We start from the raw sequence: 19,121 nt of genomic DNA, 5'->3' as shown, positions 1-19,121 counted from the left end.
AAGAAAAAGAAATAAAATGTACACAGATTGAGAAGGAAGAAATAAAACTGTCTTTGTTTGCAGATGACATAATTGTCTATGTAAAAAATCTAAAAGAATTGACAAAAAACCTCCTGGAACTAATAAGCAATTATAGCAAAGTTGCAGGATACAAAGTTAATATACGAAAGATCAACTTGCTAGTGCAAGCATTACATCTATTGATCACATCCCTGCCTGATGGCAACTGAGATACCGCCAGGACTTACAAAGGATTGGTCTAGAAATAACAGGTGCGATCACTGACATTTTTTGGAGATTTGCAATCATGAGCACAAGTGCTGTTCCTTATTAGACTTTCCTGACCTTCCTCAAGAAAGAGATTATCAATCAAATCAAAATAGATGAGTTTATTGTACATTTCCATGCCAAAGTACCAAATCTTTTATTCAGCAAAGGCAAATTTTCTGATCAGGAAGGAATGAGGTTAACAGACACCGTGAGCCACATCATATGCTTTTTACTTAATGATCAAGATATTTCATGGGTAAAAGCCCTATTTTGATCGTAGATACTTGTATTTCGAATGTTTACCATACTAATCCTCAAGCCGAGTATGTGCTAAAACCCCAGTCAATTTTAATCTTATAAAAACATTCTCTTAAAATGCAGGCACGTCTCAGAGATATTGCAGGTTCAGTTCCAGACCACCACAATAAAGTGAATATCGCAATAAAGCATGTCACCAGAATTTTTTGGTTTCCCAGTGTATATAAAAGTTATATTTACACTATACTGTCCTCTATTAAGCATACAATAGCATTATGTATAAAAATACAATATATATACCTTAATTTAAAAATACATTATTGCTAAAAAACGCTAACCATCACTTGAGCCTTCCGCGAGTTGTAATCTTTTTGCTGATGGGAGGGTGTTGCCTTGATGTTGACAGCTGCTGACTGATCAAAGTGGTAGTTGCTGAAGGTTGGAGTGACTGCGGCAATTTATTAAAATAAGACAATGAAATTTGCTGCATCAGTTGACTCTTCCTTTCACGAAGAATTTCTCTGTAGCAGGCAATGCTGTTTAATAGCATTTTACCTACAGTAAAACTTCTTTCAAAATTGGAGCCAATCCTCTCAAACCTTGCTGCTGCTTTATCAACTAAGTTTATGTAATATTCTAAATCTTTGTCATTTCAACTATCTTCAGAGCATCTTCACCAGGAGCAGATTCCATCTCAAGAAACACTTTATTTGCTCATCCATAAGAAGCAACTCCTCATCCGTGAAAAGGTTATCATGACGTTGCTGCAGTTCAGTCACATTTTCAGGCTGCACTTCTAATTCTAGATCTCTTGCTATTTCCACCACATCTGCAGTTACTTCCTCCAATGAAGTCTTGAAACCCTCACAGTCATCCATAAGGGTTGGAATCAACTTCTTCCAAACTCCTGTTAATGTTGATATTTTGACCTCGTCCCATGAATCACAATGTTCTTAACGGCATCTAGAACAGCAAATCCTTTCCAGAGGGTTTTCAGTTTACTTTGCCCAGAGCTATCAGAAGAATCACTATGTATGGAAGCATAGCCTTACAAAATATATTTCTTAAATAAGAAGACTTGAAAATCGAAATGTTACTTGGTCCATGGGCTGCAGAATGGATGTTGTGTTAACAGGCATAAAAACAACATTAATCTCACCATACATCTCCATCAGAGCTCTTGGATGACCAGGTGCATTGTCAAAGAGCAGCAATATTTTGAAGAGAATGGTTTTCTCTGAAAGAGTAGGTCTCAACAGTGGGCTTAAAATATTCAGTAAACCATGTAAACAGATGTGCTGTCATCCAGCACATCTGTTTACAGCATCCATTTATAGAGCACAGGCTGAGTAGACTTAACAAAATTGTTAAGGGACCTCGTATTTTCAGAATGGTGAATGAGCACTGACTTCAACTTAAAGTCACCAGCTGCATTTGCTCCTAACAAGAGAGTCAGCCTGTCCTCTGAAGCTTTGAAGCCGGACATTGACTTCTCCTCTCTAGCTATGAAAGTCCTAGGTGGCATCTTCTTCTAACAGAAGGCTGTTTCATCGGCATTGAAAATCTCTTGTTTAGTGTAGCCACCTTCATGAATGACCTTCGCTGGATCTTCTGGGTAACTTGCTGCAGCTTCTCCATCAGCACTTGCTGCTTTACCTCGCACTTTTATATTACGGAGAGGGCTTCATAAACTTCACAAACCGATCTCTGCTAGCTTTAAACTTTTTTTGCTGCAGCTTCCTCACCTCTCTCAGCCTTCACAGAATTGAAGAGAGTTAGGGATTTGCTCTGGACTAGGCTTTGGCTGAAGGGAATGTTGTGGCTGGTTTGATCCTCTGTCCAGACCACTAAAACTTTCTCCATATCAACAATAAGGCTGTTTCACTTTCTCATCATTCATGTGTTCACCGGAGTAGCCCTTTTAATTTCCTTCAAGAACTTTTCCTTTGCAGTGACAGCATGGCTATTTGGCACAAGAGGCCTAGTCTTTCTCACTAAGCTTCATGATTTCCAGCTTTTGATTTAAAATGACAGACATGTAATTCTTTCTTTTTTTTGGCCACGCAGCATGGCCTGTGGGATCTTAGTTCCCCCGCCAGGGATTGAACCCGGGCCCTCGGCAGTGAGAGTGCAGAATCCTAACCACTGGACCACCAGGGATTTCCCACGTGATTTTTTTCACTTGAACATGTAGAGGCCATTGTAGGGTTATTAATTGGCCTAATTTCAATATTGTTGTGTTTCAAGAAATAGGGAGGCCCTAGGAAAGAGAGAGAGAAGGGGGAATGGCTGATTAGTGGAGAAATTACACCAGTAATCCCACAACATTTATTGATTAAGTTTGCTGTCTTATACGGGTGCGGTTTTTGGCGCCCCAAAACAATTACAATAGTAACATCAACTATCACTGATCACAAATCACCATAAAATATAACAATGAAAAAGTTTGAAATATTGCAAGAATTACCAAAATATGCCACAGAAATATGAAGTGAACAAATGCTGTTGGAAAGATGGCACTGATAGACTTGCTCAACGTAGGGTTGCCACAAACCTTTGATTTGTAAAAAATGCAGTATCTGCGAAGCACAATAAAGCAAAGCACAATAAAACGAGGTATTCCTGTACTGTTAATGCTACTGATTGGTGCTAAAAAATTTTTTAAAGCATTTCACAAAATGTGTCATTTAAAAAGCATGCATTATCACTAGATAAAACCAACTATGTGTGTACCTTTCCTCCCTAATAAAGTGTGTTTGTATATTTCCCCCTCTCAAGAGATTTTTGTCCCAATTGCTTTCATTGTCAAGTAGAATGTGTTCAAGGAGAAAAATATTTAAAAGAAAAAGACTGAGGGAGTACTGATGAAATAAGAAAGGCAGAATGTTGATAGCTCTTGCATCTGGGTGATAAGTATTGTACATAGAGGTCCATCAAACCAGTCTCTGTTAAAAAAAAAAAATAGACACTTCCTTCTGTGATTCTGCATGGTTCTTAGGAGAATGCCAGCACTCCTGGCAAGGCCAGGCCTTGCCAACTACACCAGGTCTCCCTCTCCCCTGCTTCCCCTGTACCTCCTTGCTCTGCTCTGAGACATTGGATTCTGGGCCATGTTTCCTCTCACCCCAGAGCTCTGGAACCTACTTTCCTACTGCCTGGAAGCCTCTCCTCGCTCCCTAGTCTGGTTAGTGAGTACTCATTTTTCAGACCTGAGTGCAAGCATCACTTCCTCCAGGAAGTCTTTCTTGAAAACACTGGCCAGATGAGAGTTTTACTTTCTTAATCTACCTTGTGGTTTTCCTTCGGCGCATTTAGCACAATTTTAATTTTACTTGTAATTAATAACAATAGCCAACATTTAATGAGCACGTACTCAGTGCCAGGGGCTGTCCTAAGGACTTCAAGGGTATCTGCTAATTTGATTCCCTCAAGGCACAAAAAGTGGAAGAAACTTGCTGAACGTCACATAGTTGGTAAATGACAGAGGCAGGACCCAAACCGTCAGTGTGATTCCAGAGCTGACATCTTAACCATTCTGCTCTGCTCTCTCCACATGTTGTTAATAATATGCATCTCCCCTACCAGGCTGTTTAATCTCTCAGTGGTAGATATTTAGTGTTATAGACTGAATTGTCAATAAGTCCAAATTCCCCAGATTCATGTGTTGAAGACTTACCCTCAATGTAACTGTATTTGAAAACAGGGCCTTTAAGGAGGGAATTAAGTTAAATGAGGTCCTAAGAGCATGAAGCTAATCCAATAGGACTGATAAATAAGTTTGTATTGTTTAAGGACTGATGTCCTTCTGTTTGGGCTGCTGTAACAGAATACCAAAGACTGGGTAGATTATATATAACAGAAATTTATTGCTCACAGTTCTGGAAGCTGGGAAGTCCGAGATCAAGGCATTGGCAGGTTTGGTATCTGGTGAGGGCCCGCCTTCTGGTTTATAGATGGCTGTCTTCTCACTGTAAAATCACATGGGGCGAGGAAGCTCCCTCTGAAGCCTTTTATAAGGGCACTAATCCCATTCATAAGTGCTCCACCCTTAAGACCTAATTACCTCCCAAAGGCCCTATCTCCAAATATCCTCACATTGAGGATGAGGTTTCAACCTACGAATCTGGTGTAGTTGGGGGTGTGGGAGGGGGCGGCACTAACATTCAGCTTACGGTATCCTTATCAGAAAAGGAAGAGACACCAGTAGTGTGCATGCACAGAAGAAAGGCCATATGAGGACACAGTGAGAAGGCAGCTACCTGCAAGCCAAGGAAAGAGGTCTCAGGAGAAATGAACCCAGCTGGCACCTTGATTTTGAACTTCCAGCCTCCAGAACTGTGAGAAATAAGTTTGTATTGTTTAAGCCACCCAGCCTTTGGTATTTTGTTACAGAAGCCCTAGCAGACTAATACATTCGGTCTCTTCTTGTTTGCCATTATATGTTTTGGACTAAGCACCGTGCCTAGCACATAGTAGGTCCTCCAAAAATATACACTTAGGGGTCACCACCTTCTCTGAAAAGTCTTCCCTCACCCTTCTCCCTCCCCCAGCCCTGGCTTAAGTGCCCCTTCTGGGCTTTAGTTGCTACACTTACCACTTGGTTTTGGAAGGATATGTTTTAAGGTCTAATTCCTTTCTATAAGGTTAAAGCTTTTAATCTAAAGATTTTGAAGGGGCTAAGTCTTCCCTGGGCTTGGCACAGATGGCATATGCTCTCAGAGTTTAATAAATATTTGAGTGAATGCAAGTCTTCTGACCCCTACACATGAGCCCTGGCTCAAGACGACCTGAGTTCTAAGCAACATCTCTAAATCCCTGTGCTTGGACACTGAGCCTCAAAAGTAATCATGGCGGACTTCCCTGGTGGTGCAGTGGTTAAGAATCCACCTGCCAGTGCAGGGGACACGGGTTCAAGCCCTGGCCTGGGAAGATCCCACATGCAGTGGAGCAACTAAGCCCGTGCGCCACAACTACTGAGCCTGCAATCTAGAGCCCGCGAGCCACAACTATGAGCCCTTGTGCCACAACTACTGAAGCTCACACGCCTAGAGCCCATGCTCCACAACAAGAGAAGCTACCGCAATGAGAAGCCCGAGCACCACAACAAAGAGTAGCCCCCGCTCGCCACAACTAGAGAAAGCCCGCACGCAGCAACGAAGACCCAATGTAGCCAAATAGAAATTAATTAATTAATTAATTTTTTAAAAACAGTAATCATGGCTTTGGGTTTCTCCAGAAATAAAAGCTTGGGTAAAGTCCATTATGCTCTGAAAAGTACAGGGTCGTTTTGATGCCTGTTATGAGCACATGTGCAGTTGGGCTGAGCTCCTGAGTCTTAGTCATCTGCCTGGTTCCAGCTGGACTTCTTGCTGTACCTCAGACATACTAAGTTCACTCCTGTCTCAAGGCCTTTGCTCTTGCTACCTCTTCTGGGAACACACTTCCCCCAGACTTTCCCAGTGCAAATATCCAGCCTTAATTTTCAGTATCTACAGCAGAGTCGAGGCAAGTGATGTTGATTGCAAGGAAACAACTCAGTTTCAGAACACTGGAGAAGAGAAGAAATGCCACTGTTCTATTAGTTCATTTAAAATCCTCTTAACAGGGGCTTCCCTGGTGGCGCAGTGGTTGGGAGTCCGCCTGCCGATGCAGGGGACACGGGTTCGTGCCCCGGTCTGGGAAGATCCCACATGCCGCGGAGCAGCTGGGCCCGTGAGCCATGGCCGCTGAGCCTGCACATCTGGAGCCTGTGCTCCACAAAGGGAGAGGCCACAGCAGTGGGAGGCCCGCGTACCGCAAAAAATAATAATAATAATAATAAATAAAATAAAATCCTCTTGACAGTCCTGAGAGGTATTTATTATCATTATCCCCACATTACAGATGAGGAAATTGAGGCCAAGAGAGGTTAAGTAACCGGCCAAAGGTCTCACAACTAGCAAGAAGCAAGGCCAGGACATGAATCCAGGCAGACTGGATCCAGTGTCCAGCTTCTTAACCACAAGGCTTCTCAACATATATTAAAGTGTAGTTAACATAGGGCCTGGCATGGGGTAGTTGTTCCATAAGCCATAGTTATTTCTCTACTCCTCTCAGACAGCTTACTCTTCAAATCTTACAGTCCAGCCTCCAGAATGAAACCAACAACCGTTCTGACTCCATCCTGCCAGAACCCAGGGTCCCTCACTCCATCTTCTCATGCATGTACACACTGGGTAGTAGCTGGAATTGAGGGCTCTCGAAGTTCCAATCCAGGCTCCACCATTCACTAGCTCTGTAAACATAGAAATGTTACATCCCGCCCTGGGTCTCAGTTTCCCCACCTGTAAATTGGGGACAATAACAACCCCTATATCCTAGAATTATTATAAGGATTCAGTGAGATGATACATGCAGAATGTTTTCCACCTAGCCTGGCTCATAAAAAGTGTACAATAAATTGTAGCAATTACGATTAAGGCTTCTCAATGAGAAGCCCCCAAAGGCTCTGAGGCTGTGAAATACTCTCCCAACCACCTTTAGGGCCAAAATTGGGACCAGATGACCTCATTGCTTGCAGACAAGGCTGGCTGGGTATGAGGACTTCTCACCTGACCCAACAACACAGGATCTACCAGACACATACTTCCTGGAGGTAATGTGGTTCAGGGAGTGATCTCTTGGGTCTGATAGGCCTGGGTCTGAATTCCAGCTTGGATTTCTCCTCAGCGCCTCAGTTTCTTCGTTTGTCAAATGGGAAGGGAGCAGTGTGAGGAGTGATTAAGAATGTGGGGTGTGGATTCAGCATATTAGGTATGATTCATTCTACTCCTTGCTCAGCCATGGACCAGCTATGTGAGCTGAGTGTCTTCACCTCCATGAGCCTCTGTTGTCTGTTCTAACGAGTGTTGTCATCATTCCTCTTCCTAGAGTGGCTACGAGGATTCCCCAGGACCATGTGTGCCCACACTCTGGACACTGTAGCTGTTAGGATGACAGGTGTTGTATATCAGTGGTTAGGAGCTTAGGCTCTGGAGTCAAACTGCAACAGGCCCAATTCAAATTCCGGCTCTGACAATTACTTCTGGTGAGATCTTAGGGAAATCAGGTTCTTCTGTCAGCCTCAATATACTCATCTGTGAAGTGAGAAAAATAACAGTAAACATCTGATACAGCTTATGAGGATTCAGTCAGAGGATGCATGTAAAACACTTAAAAGTGGCCTGGTTCGGTGTCAGTGGCCAAAAAGTGGCAAAGATATTATGATGCTGATTTTTAAAATATCTTTTTCTAGAATGCAAATGCATTTGCCCCAGAGTTGGAGGAGTTGAAAATATATGCTGAGTGCTGAGCCTTCAGGATGGGATTCAAGTCTAAAAGAAGAAAAACAAACAAGCAAAAAAACTCATTTATATGATGAAGTAAACCAAGGTCATGTGACCACATGAGACCCCATTCCACATCTATATAAGATCAATCCTACTTAATTGTAGTGTAGCTCGGATGTTGGACTCTCACCAGAACAATGTCGGCGTCCCAGCAATGCCCATACTCACTGAGACAAGTGACTTCACCTCTGACCCTCAGCGTTTAACCCGGCTAGTAATAGACTCCCTCACAGAGCTATTTAGAAGGATTCAGTGAGATGATGCACAAAGCGTAGTACATGGAAAGGGCTGTTGTTACTACTACAGCGCCCGTCTTTCCCCTGCTATTTGAAGGGTTATCTCCCTCGTGCCAGGCGCTCGCCTTAGGTGGTCTCGGTTCCCACTGTCCTAAGCTCCTCTAGTCGAGTCACGCCCTCCTCAGCGGGGCCCCTTCCAGCTCCTCCCCCCACCCCACTCTCCATCCCCATTTCCCCACTAGCCGTGGGGAAGGAGACGCCAGACAACAGTCGCCAGAACCCCGAAGCTGAACAGAAGCAAAGGGACAGAATTCTAACCGCCGCCCGAAACCATTGGGCTGGGCTCCCTCCTCCAGGTCCCCTGATCAATCAAAGGCGAAGAAGCAAGCCTCGGGACCAATCAGAAGTGGAAGCGGTGGAGCAATGCCCGCCTCCTTAAAGCGCCCTCGCGCCTGATTGGATGTGTCCAGGCTAAGCCACTTAGGAGTGGGGCCAGCTGATCGACGGTGCAATGGCAGCGGGGCCGGGGGAAGAAGGGAGGCAGTCGGCCAGCCACAGATTGGTACGGTGTGTCAGCACCAAAGCCCTGCCTAGTCAGAAAGCCCGCTGGCCGGGTTCTAACCCCGGGCCAGTTAATGGTGGGGCAGCGTAATGGGTCATTCTCTTTACGGTATGGTGGGGGCTGGTACATGAAGTACGCAGTTAATCCTGACTCAGCAGACAGCTGGGGCGTCATCGTGTATTTGAAGCGCGAGCATCTAGGCCAATGAGGGGGGGTCAAGGCACTGCCCTCTCTTGTGTCTTCTCTGTCCCCGCATACTTCCGGGTGAGGCAGGGTGCGTTCTGCAGCCAATTAATGGTGGTGCAAGGCAAGAGGCGGGAAAGGGGAGCTGCCCACTGGCACCCAAAGCCTGATGGCCTCCTATCCAATCCCAGTCACTTCTCCACAGATTGTAAGGGGTTGAGAGAAAGGTGAAAGGGTTTGCAACGAGGACTACACAGGATGGAAAGATAGAAACAAGAAAGCAGTGGTATCCCTGAGCACTTTCAGAGGGAGCCTCCAAAGCTATGCAGGTGAAGGAGGTTCAGGCCCCAGTCTCTTCATAAAGAGCGGGGGACAGAGCAATCTGCGCAGCCAGAAAGCATTGAGGACCGGCTGGTAGATGAGCTCTCAGCCTTAGAGGCCTGAAGCCTAAGTCCGCGGACCAATCAGATTTAAGGCCCTGTCCCTCCACAGCGCCAGCCAGGTGGGCGCGAGCTCGGCTCCGCAGCCAATCAGCGGAGGTCGCGAGGCAGAGTTGGGGACCCGGGGCCCGGGAGGGGGAGGGGCAGGGGGTGGTGCGGAGTGGAGCTGTCCTAGGTGCCTCCCAGGCTGTTGTGATCCCTCAGCCGGCGGGAGCCAGGAAAGAGGGTGTGGCCAGCAATGCGGCCAATCAGCGTCTGCCTCGGGATCCAGGGCGACCAGCGAGCTGTGCACGCGGCCCGGCCTCGAGCTCCGAGCCTCGCGCCGCTCCACTTTCTAACGGCTACTCGGGCTTGTGCCGCCCGGAGTGTATGTGAGGCGGAGTGAGGAGAGGAACAGGGCCTGAGTCGGTGAGTGCCATGGATTTTCTTTCTTTTCTTCGGGCTTGGGCCTGGCCCAGGCAAAGCTGAGGTATGGGGGCTTGAGTGGTCGCCCTGAGGATGAGGATCGGGAAGTGGGGGTGAGGGCGTTAGGCTTTGGGGACTCCCTCTGCCCTGGAGAGGCTGGAAGTGGGGCCTCCTGGGCATCGTTGGGCCCGGCTGGGCAGAGACCAAGCCGGCATGTCCCCGGGCCCTGAGACAGCCTGATTTGGAAGTGTGTTGTGGGGCAGGTGGAGGCCTTGGAGCTCTGTGTGGGGTCATTGGCCATGAGGTATGGCCTCTGACCTATGAGAGGTTGTCCGGGGTCTCTGGACTGAGACTGGATCTGGTGACTGGAGAGGTCTGTGACTCTCCAGAGGTTCTTGGGAGTCTTTGACCAAGAAATGAAACTAGTGAGAACTTGAGAGGTTTTCTGGAGTCTTTGGATCCAGCCTGGGCTGAGAGTGAGTGTTGATGAAGTCGAAAGCCCAATGGGAAGTTGTCAAGAGTCATTGCATCCTGGCTGTGATGGGAACATGTGGCTGCAAGACTTTTGGGGGACTCTAGCTTCTGGGTTGGGGTGCTTGTGTAAGATTTTCCAGGACTGGGTCCAGGCTGGACAACGTGGCCAGGAGATTAGGGCCGTGGTCTTCTGGAGGTTCTGGGGTGGGGAGGGTGTCTCTGAATCCCAGCAGGTTGTTTGCCCTCCATGAAGTATTATTGTTTTGTGGTGGCTCTAGATAGAACCAGGATTGAGTCGTGTCTTGGGCCTTTTAGTCCCTGTTCCCATTCTTCCGCAACCTGTTTCTGGTCATTCCCAGAAGACATCAGGTTCTAAGCATGGGGCAGCTGCTTGGAGAAGATGGACGTTGTACTGGAGCATAGGAGGTGTGTGAGATATCCTGCTCTTTAGGAAATCACCCAGGTTGTCTTTACTGAAGATCTTTTTATACTTATGAGGCAGGATGTTGATATCTAATTTCACTCCGCTGTTCAAGCTCTACCTGGTACTAAAGCTTTCAGGGTACTTTCATGTACACCCAGAGTTCTTAAACCAAGGGTGGAGGTGCATGGGGGGAGTCTATGAGTGGATTACAGGGTCTATGAGCTCCTGGAAATAATCCAAAAAACTGTATGTGTTGGCAGGGGGGGCGGTAAAAGCAGCCACAAGGATGAGGAGTGAAGCCTGTGCAAGGGTGAGTTTCAGAGCAGTCTGTGACTCTCTTGTCATTCACATGCAAAATGGTATGAGAATCTACAATTTTCTGATGTAAAGAGTTGATTCCACGACTTACAATTTTAAAAAGCATAGTGACCCCCTGAGAGGTTAAGAACCATTACAATAAAGCAGGCTCCCATATTATTTATGGGGCTTAGGCAAGACTAGAAATGGAGATTTCCCCTCTTATCCCCACATCTGGTGTTGGCGCATACTTCAAGGTGTCTCACATACTAGCCTGCATGTCCAAGTTCCGTCTACGTGCCCCTCCCACCCAATCGGCCACACAATTACATCAATCACATAGCCCACTCGGAAGAGTATAGACCTGGGTCTGAGGCCAATGTAAACCCAGGAAGTGGGCTCTTTGGGCCAGGAGGTCCAGGGTTCCGAGTTCCCAGAGCATGGTCTAGAATTGGGGGGCACAGGTTCCAGGGGGGTACTTCCTAGATACCCTTGGACTCCTCAGCCCATGGGGAGGGACACAACTAGAGGTCAGAGTGGGGCCCTCTGTCTGGATTTGAGGCAATATGGATATTCAATACTGGTCTTGAAAATAGTCCCTATGAGGAAGTTGAGGGTCTCAGAAGAGTTAACCCCGTTAGTGCTGAAGAAAAAGGCAGTCCACTGTGAGGATGCAGTGGAACCTAAGTTGTTTTTACTTCTCATCTGGTTGTTTTGCCACTTAATCCACAAAAGGTGTGCTGTGATAGGGTCTCTATGACCTAGATTCAGCTCACCTGCCCATTATTATATCCAGATCTTGGGCTATGTAGAACATAGATTTAAGGGAAGAAAGAAACTCATTCATTCTGTGGTGTCTCTCCTCTGGTATGTGTTGGATGTACTTAACTAAAAAGATTTATGTAAGGTTTGGATAATTGGTTTTAATCTATATAAAATGATGCAGGGAGTTTAACCACCTTAATTTGCCGAAAGTGATGTGTTCCTGGGAAGAGTGGAAAGTTCATAGAACTTTTCTGAATTGAATCTTGTTTAACCTGGCTTTTGGAGGTACTCAATACCTCAATACGTGAGACCAAGGGAGAATATTTTCATAAAACAAATAATCATCCCTCTAATTGGCATATTCTGATGGTTTAGTTTTAATTATAATATTTGAAGAGACTCTATACTTGTATTGCTGTGTTGACATTTTTACAGCAAGCTGGGTTGTGCCTGAAGGTCAAGTCTATCAGTAAGAATAAAAGATATCAGATTTCAAACTTTATTTAGTAATATGAATATTAGAAAGGACTGAGAGGCAAAAATCATACCTCCTTTTCCCACATTCTTTTCTTCCAATTATATCCTACCTAACCTCTCCCACCTACGGTACCCTCTCCCAGGATGCAGGCTTGTGTCCTCATGACCTGTGGTTTCCTGGCTCCACCCCAGAGAGACAACTGCAGGAGATCCCTACTGAGTCAGCCTGGGAAGTGGAAGGTGGGCAAGGTTTCTGAGGCTGGGGAGGAGAGTCCTTTCAAGAAGAGAAACACGAGACTTCCCTGGTGGTCCAGCGGTTAGGACTCCGGGCTTCCAATGCAGGGGGCACGGGTTCGATCCCTGGTCAGGGAAGTTTTGCATGCCATGCAGCCAAAAAGAGAGAGAGAGAGAGAGAGAGAGAGAGGGAGAAAGAGTCAGCAGCGTCCCTACCTTTCCAAGTCAAAGTGCTATTTGCTTCTGCTTCTGCTATCACTGCTCAGTGCAAGGTGGTTTGGACTGTGCAGTCAAGAATGTCAAGAATGTAGGAAGGAAGAAGGGTTGCGGTGTAGAGGGCCCTAGAGATACCTCTAAGGAGGCAGTCTCTAAAGGGATATCCTTAGAAGAGGGTAGACACCAAGTGGGAGGAAAGACGGGGTTTCCCAATCTTGGGGGCTTTTGTTCACTGAATGGAGAGTCCCCTTGCCCCTTGCCCTCACTTTTAGGTTTCCTGAGAGCCCGTTGGCACTCCCTGTCAACTGCATAAGAGGATGCTGCCCTTTGAGCACAGCCTCCAACTCTTTTGAACATCAGTGGGCAACCACCGGTAGGGGAGCCGAGTCATGGGCACATGATGTAGGCCTGGGAGGTGAGGGGACTCTACTCCACTGGGTGATGATGTAATCTTCCAGACCCCTATACCTACACTTGGGGTTTCTCCTTCATGGCTTTCCTCATTTATCCCATATCCTCAGGGAGTGTGTATTTCTGTATTGGAGGAAGGATGTTTCCCTCTGTATACCTACATGTCAGGGATTGGTGCATTTCTGTGTCCAAATCAAGCGTCTTTTATATGGGTATCTAATGAGTCCCTGGGTGTGGTGGTGTGAGGAGTTAGAAAGCTCAGAAATGGAAAATATTTAACGACCAGAGTAGCAAATGAATACAGCTTGCCCATTTGCATTTTCCCTTTCACTCTGACTCATCTTCCCCTCTCCCCACACTATTATTGCCCCTCCACTAGCCCCACCCATTGGCACACCCTGTCTGATCTAGGAGGGATTAACATCCGTTTGCACCCAAGCTAGAATGAGAGATAGAGGGAAGGCATATTAGGTCTGGAGAGAGAGTAGAAGGATGGTCTGAACATTCGGGGGTCCTGGAGCCAAAAGGTGAAACAGGAGTTTTAGAGACATAATATTTGAGTCTAGGAGGGGACCAGAATCTAAGAGAGAAGCCGAGGGGGAACCAGACTGTGTCTTGTCACCAGAGCAGCCCACCAGTGCCTGACTCGTTAACCTTCCAGTTATTTATTAGGCACATATCATAAGCGATTTAGCAGCACTTGTTCTGTGAATGAAAATTCTATCACAGGACGAGGAATAATGAAATAGTAAGAAACAGAGAAAGAAATTTGAGTCTCTCAGAGCTCATCTTTTCCCCAGGTTAAGGAGTGCTAAAGTGTGAAAAGAGGGGAAATCTCTGAGGAACTTCACCCCCTGGGCAGGAAGTCAAAGAAACCTCGGAGTCCTGATTTCAGAGAAATGTCATTTGTCATCAACCCAAGAAAAGGAGTTTTTCTCTTCGAAGACCACCACAGGCCCTTCCTGGGGTTGCCCCCATCAGAGCCTGATGGGAGGATCTGAGTCACTCACACACCCAGTCCCCAGTGATGTCCCAGATGACAGGGGTCATTCCCACAGAGCAGTTGAGGCTTCCTAGTACCAAGTCAGAGAGAGGGAGGAGGAGGCATGCTTTTGGCCCTCCTTCACTCTCTCCTTAGAATGCAGATGTTTCAGTCCTTTTTACTTTTGAGGTAGTAGAAAGAGCTTCCAGCTGCTAGAGATCTACTGACACCTCTAAGAAACAGAACTAATACTATTTGAATGATGCTATGTACCGAGAAACCACTTTCACATACATCATGTCATTTCATCTTCACCCCACCTCCAAATGAGGTAAGCAGAGGTTATCCCTATTTCATGGATGAGTTAACTGAGGCTCAGAGAGGTGACTTGCCCAAGGTGACTCAACTAGTAAATGGCAGAGATGAGACTCAAACGCAGGTCTGATTATCCCAAAGTTCTTATTGCTTTAGATACACTTCTTTGACTAGGGGTTCACAAATGAAATGAGACAGGAGGTTAGGAGGCAGAATGCCAGGGCTCTGGAGGGGAGAGTGGTCTCTCCTGGAGGAGTGAAGCACAGCCAGGGGTATAAAACCACACCCCTTGGAGGACTGTGGCAGACTGATACTTGGGACACCCAATGGATGACTGTGAGGTCAGGGGCGGGGCTAGCTCCAGGGTGGGGGTGCCCAGGAGCCCCAACAGCAGTTCAGAGCATGCGGTGTCCAGGAGGAAGCTACAACCGGTGAGTGGCTGCTTCTCCCCAGCTGAGACTTTCCTCCCACTACACCCCTCTTTCTGTCCACTTCCTGCCAGCCTGTAGCCCTCTCCGTGAAGTGTCCAACTAGTAATCCCCCCTCCTATGGGGTCCGTACTCATGGTGAGCCCACACCTAGGAATATGCCTGCTGGGCACTGCAACACTTAGGTGCGTCTCTTTATATCTGGGTTCCCAGTTTTCTTAAAAGCCAATGTGGTGGTTTTGATGTGTGATAAATTTCTGCCTTGTTCGGTTCTGTCCTTCTGTTCTTCACTTTTGGCTTATGAAAAACAAAATTGAACCGTCTCCTTATCCTAATCTTGAGAGGAAATAGCCTCTCCCTCTATAGTTCCCATTTCCCTTTCTCTGGCTTCCTCAAGGGTCAAAGCCTTCTCCAAAGTCTCTCCATCTTCAGATGAGGAGCCTTCTCTCCTGTGGCTTCTGACCTGCTCTCTTATCTCACTGCATGGGAGCCTTTGGTCTCTTCCAGTTCCTTCTCTGAGGATGGGTTCTAGAAGTTTCGTCCTCAGGGAGATGATTGATTGATGCCTTAGAGCCTGCCCTCCTGCAGTTACGACCCCTGTCTTGCTGCCCTTTCTTCCTCTCGGGACCCTCAGCTCCACATGATGGGCTTGCAGGGGGAGGACACACTAGCTTTCTAATCTCACCCATGAAGCTGTGTCTTGCTCCATCCCTAACTTCCAGGGCTGACTGGGTTTTGTGGTGATCTTCTTGTCTGGAATGAGGAGAGCCTGACCTACTCCGAGGTCTTTCCCTGCAGAGGAGCTTGGAGAAGCAGAAGTATCAGTGTTTGCTATCCTTTAAGTCAGACATTGCCAACTGGCAGGACCCATCTATACTAGCCTTAAATCCACTACTTGAGATAGTTCTTAGCTGTCTGGTCCTTGCTCTTTAAGTCCTGAATTTGGTCTAATTTCCATTCTCCCACCACCCCACCTCCACCCCTGGCCCCTGCTATGATTCTAGATAAGCTCAGGTCCTCTCTCGGGTCAGGTTATCTGTTCCATTCAGGACAGAGAGCTCTGATTCAGAACCAGCAATTCACTCTTTCTCCCCTCACCTCCACAGGCTTGAGAATATGCTGTTCCTGCCTCCCCTTTTCACCATGGACCCCACAGTGTGGCCCTTCTCTCAGAACCTCTGAGATTGGTACCCAGGCAAGGCACAATGCCCACGTCCCCAACAAGACTGCCTAGTCCCTATGGCTCTGATCGGCTGGTACGGCTAGCAGCCAGGCTCCGGCCAGCACTATGTGATACCCTGATCACAGTGGGGAGCCAGGAGTTCCTTGCCCACAGCCTGGTGCTGGCAGGTGTGAGCCAGCAACTGGGTCGCAGGGGTCGCTGGGCTCTGGTGAAAGGCATCAGCCCTTCCACCTTTGCCCAACTTCTGCACTTTGTTTATGGGGAGAGCCTAGAGCTGCAACCTGGGGAACTGGGGCCCCTTGAGGAGGCAGCCAGAGAGTTAGGGGTGCAGTCCCTGGAAGAGGCATGCATGAGGGCTCGAAGAGATACGGCCAGAGAAGAGCTGGGTCCAGGGCTGAAGGAACAACAGGAGGAGCCAGAGAAACCCACAAGGGATTCTATGAGAGGAGTGCGGGGCTTTGGAGAGAAGCAGAGACCACAGAAGTTTGTTAGAGCTGGTGGGAAAGAACAGGAGACGTTGCACAGGCACAGGCCACCAAGAGAGAGCCCTGAGATGGCAGAGGCAACTCTGGAGGAGCAAGGGGAGCAGATGAGACCAGAGGAGAAACTCAACCAATCCCCTGTTGGCCGCGGAGGAGTAGATGGGAAGCAAGAAGTGATCATGTGGGTGAGGGACAGTCCAGGGGGCTCTGAGGAAAGTCTGCGGGAGTTCCCTGGCCCCCTTCCCCCACCAGGTTCCCTCCAAACCGGCATCACCCCTAGGCCCTGGTGGGCTGAGGCCCCTTGGTTGGGGGAGGGCCAGCCTGCCCTGTGGAGCATCCTGCTGTTGCCGCCCAGATATGGCACTCCCTTCTCCCATAGCACCCCCATGACTGCAGCCCAGCAGGAGGTCTGGCCTCGGGACCAGAGGTGAGTTGAAGGGCCTATGGAAGACCTCCGGCTGGGAGGGAGTGGCTTAGGAGAGGCAGCAGTGAAGGGTGGAAGGGCACCACATCTCTTATCTCTACTATACATTTCCTGAGCTGGGGAAAGGACAAGAAGCTCCCACCACAGGGAAACCCAAAGCCCAGCCCCTGAGGACTCATGACACCTCCCTCTCCAGAAAGGAATTGGCCAGGATCCCAGGTGTAGCCGAAGCTGTAACTCTTCCCCATCCCACTCCCAGGATCCCACTGTCCCTGAGCCTCCACAAAGGCCTCTGGAGCCAGAACCAGTTGGCCTCCTGCAGCCCCACCCCAGGTAAGCCCCTCATTGCCCTGCATGCACCCTGTAACATGTTCTCTCAGCTGGGGCTGAGGCTGGGGCTCCAGGAGTCCAGCCTGAGCAGAGCCCCTACTTCACTCTGCTCCCTTCAGGTTCCCTCCCCCAGGGCCCCACACAGCTCAGCCCTGGGGAGATGGAAGAGTCTGATCAGAGGCACACAGGTGAGTAGGGTGAGGGCACTTTTGCCTCAGCCCCACTGTAGCCCCTGATGTCTTGCCTGAGTGTTCCAGTGATCCGGCTCTGGGGTTCCCAGCCCTGCCCTCCTTTGCCTTTTGTCGCCACAGGTGAACTTGCAACCTGTGTGGGTCATGTGGGCACAGCAAGCCACCCATCTCACCAACACCCTCCCCCACCCCCTCCTGCTCGGTCTCGGCCCTATTCTTGTTCTGTCTGTGGAAAGAGGTTTTCACTCAAACATCAGATGGAGACGCACTACCGTGTCCACACAGGTATGGGCACCCTGCCCTGTGTGAATTGTCTACCTCCTTCCAAACTCCAGTGGGCCCGCTCCTAAGTCCCTCTCTGAGTGTCTGGCTCCCCCACAACGACCTTGCCCAATTGCCCCAATCTACCCCAGGCCAGCCTTCGCTCCTTTCCTCTTTCCTTCATGGGTCTTCCCCTCCACCTGCCCTAGGAGAGAAGCCCTTCTCCTGTAGCCTCTGTCCCCAGCGCTCCCGGGACTTCTCAGCCATGACCAAGCACCTGCGGACGCATGGGGCCGCACCCTACCGCTGCCCTCTGTGCCAGGCCGGCTGCCCCAGCCTGGCTTCCATGCAGACGCACATGCGCGGCCACTCGCCCAGCCAGCTCCCGCCGGGATGGACCATTCGCTCCACCTTCCTCTACTCCTCCTCCTCCTCGAGGCCATCTCGGGCCTCGACCCCTCCTTGTAGGCCCCCTTCCTCAACCACCTGACAGGGTATCAGTAGCTTCTTTGGCTTCAGCCAAGCGTACCGAATGAAAGATGGGCCGGCGGGCCTGCTAGGCTTCTGACCTCGCACCGCGGCTATGGCCGCCTAGCAAACTCTGCTCCAAGAAGCGTCGCAGCAAGGGCGCCAAGAGCCCTCTCCCAGATGACCGCGGGCCACAGAAACCTGGGCCAGCGAGCCCGTGCGGGGTGAGGGCAGTGAAGTGTGCACGAGTGAAGGTTAACTGTGCGGGGACTGGCGGTTCATCACCAAAATAAAGAGTTTCCTGTGCCCTCCTCTCGGGACCAGAAAGCCGAGTCCGGACTTTAGCCTGCGGGCGGGGGACAGCCTTGCCCCTAGTCCTGTAGCGGCCCCTGGTGGTTCATCGCGGCGGCCACCTCCTCCGTCTCCCGGGGCTCCCTCTCCTCCCCCAGAGGCAGAGGGCCGCGAGGACTCGGCGTCCAGGCCGACTTAGCAGCAAGCCCTGTGTGGGGAGGCTGTCAGAACCCAAGTTACCCGTCCCTTCCACAGCAAGCAACTGCGCGCGGAGTCTGAGTCTGGGCCTCCAGCCGGGGGCTCGAGAGGAACGCGTGCTCCGCCCTGCTTTCGGCCACCCTCCTCCTTTCCTAGCACAAGAGCCGAAAGGCCGCAGCCTCTCCAGCATCCTCCCTCCAGGCTGTACGAAACGGCTGCCGGGCTTAGCTCCGAACTGAGACTAATCTTTTGCCGCCGCCCCTTACCCAGCCCACGCCTCCTGCAGTACCGAACTTCATTTTCCAGTGTCTCTGGTGTTCCCAGGGTCCGAGGCCCACCGCACTCTGGGAGTGGTAGTTCACACGGGCCGCTGGCCTCGACAAGAACAATGGGAGGAGTCTGGGTCAAGAACCACATCTCCCGGTGGCCCCGGAGATCGCTTTCTGGGTCGGGTCAGGACCCCATGGTCCCAGCTCTCGCGGCCCCAGCTCGCCAGGAAGGAGCGAGGCGCTCGAACTACATTTCCCAGAGGGCCCTGCGCCTCATCCT

At 49.2% G+C, this 19,121-nt stretch overlaps 1 protein-coding gene and 1 long non-coding RNA gene across 2 annotated transcripts; one reads left to right on the top strand and one right to left on the bottom strand.

The window, feature by feature from the left end:
• Window positions 1-6,703: 6,703 nt before the first annotated feature.
• On the bottom strand, window positions 6,704-7,611 carry LOC132416219 (uncharacterized). Its single transcript, XR_009517498.1, has 3 exons — window positions 7,590-7,611; window positions 7,382-7,491; window positions 6,704-6,802 (listed from the first exon to the last, which is right to left on the bottom strand). It is a non-coding gene; the product is annotated as an uncharacterized lncRNA (long non-coding RNA).
• Window positions 7,612-14,700: 7,089 nt separating this feature from the next.
• Window positions 14,701-18,337, top strand: ZBTB32 (zinc finger and BTB domain containing 32). The gene is made up of 6 exons (XM_059999435.1): window positions 14,701-14,747; window positions 15,851-16,836; window positions 17,093-17,166; window positions 17,283-17,351; window positions 17,475-17,639; window positions 17,825-18,337. The coding sequence occupies exons 2-6, from the start codon at window positions 15,950-15,952 to the stop codon at window positions 18,103-18,105; spliced, it is 1,476 nt and encodes a 491-aa protein (XP_059855418.1). The 5' UTR covers window positions 14,701-14,747; window positions 15,851-15,949; the 3' UTR covers window positions 18,106-18,337.
• The last annotated feature ends 784 nt before the right edge of the window (window positions 18,338-19,121 follow it).

The sequence above is a fragment of the Delphinus delphis genome, chromosome 20 (genome assembly GCF_949987515.2).
Source record: "Delphinus delphis chromosome 20, mDelDel1.2, whole genome shotgun sequence".
Lineage (NCBI taxonomy): Eukaryota > Metazoa > Chordata > Mammalia > Artiodactyla > Delphinidae > Delphinus > Delphinus delphis.
Note: the sequence above shows the minus strand (reverse complement) of the source record. Positions and strands in the feature narration are given on the sequence as shown.

Excerpts from the sequence above, each read along its gene's own strand:
- ZBTB32 (XM_059999435.1), top strand. The coding sequence starts at position 15,950 with ATGCCCACGTCCCCAACAAGACTGCCTAGTCCCTATGGCTCTGATCGG. Across the intron at positions 16,837-17,092 it reads GTCTGGCCTCGGGACCAGAG|GATCCCACTGTCCCTGAGCC; the intron begins GTGAGTTGAAGG and ends TCCCACTCCCAG. Across the intron at positions 17,167-17,282 it reads CTCCTGCAGCCCCACCCCAG|GTTCCCTCCCCCAGGGCCCC; the intron begins GTAAGCCCCTCA and ends TGCTCCCTTCAG.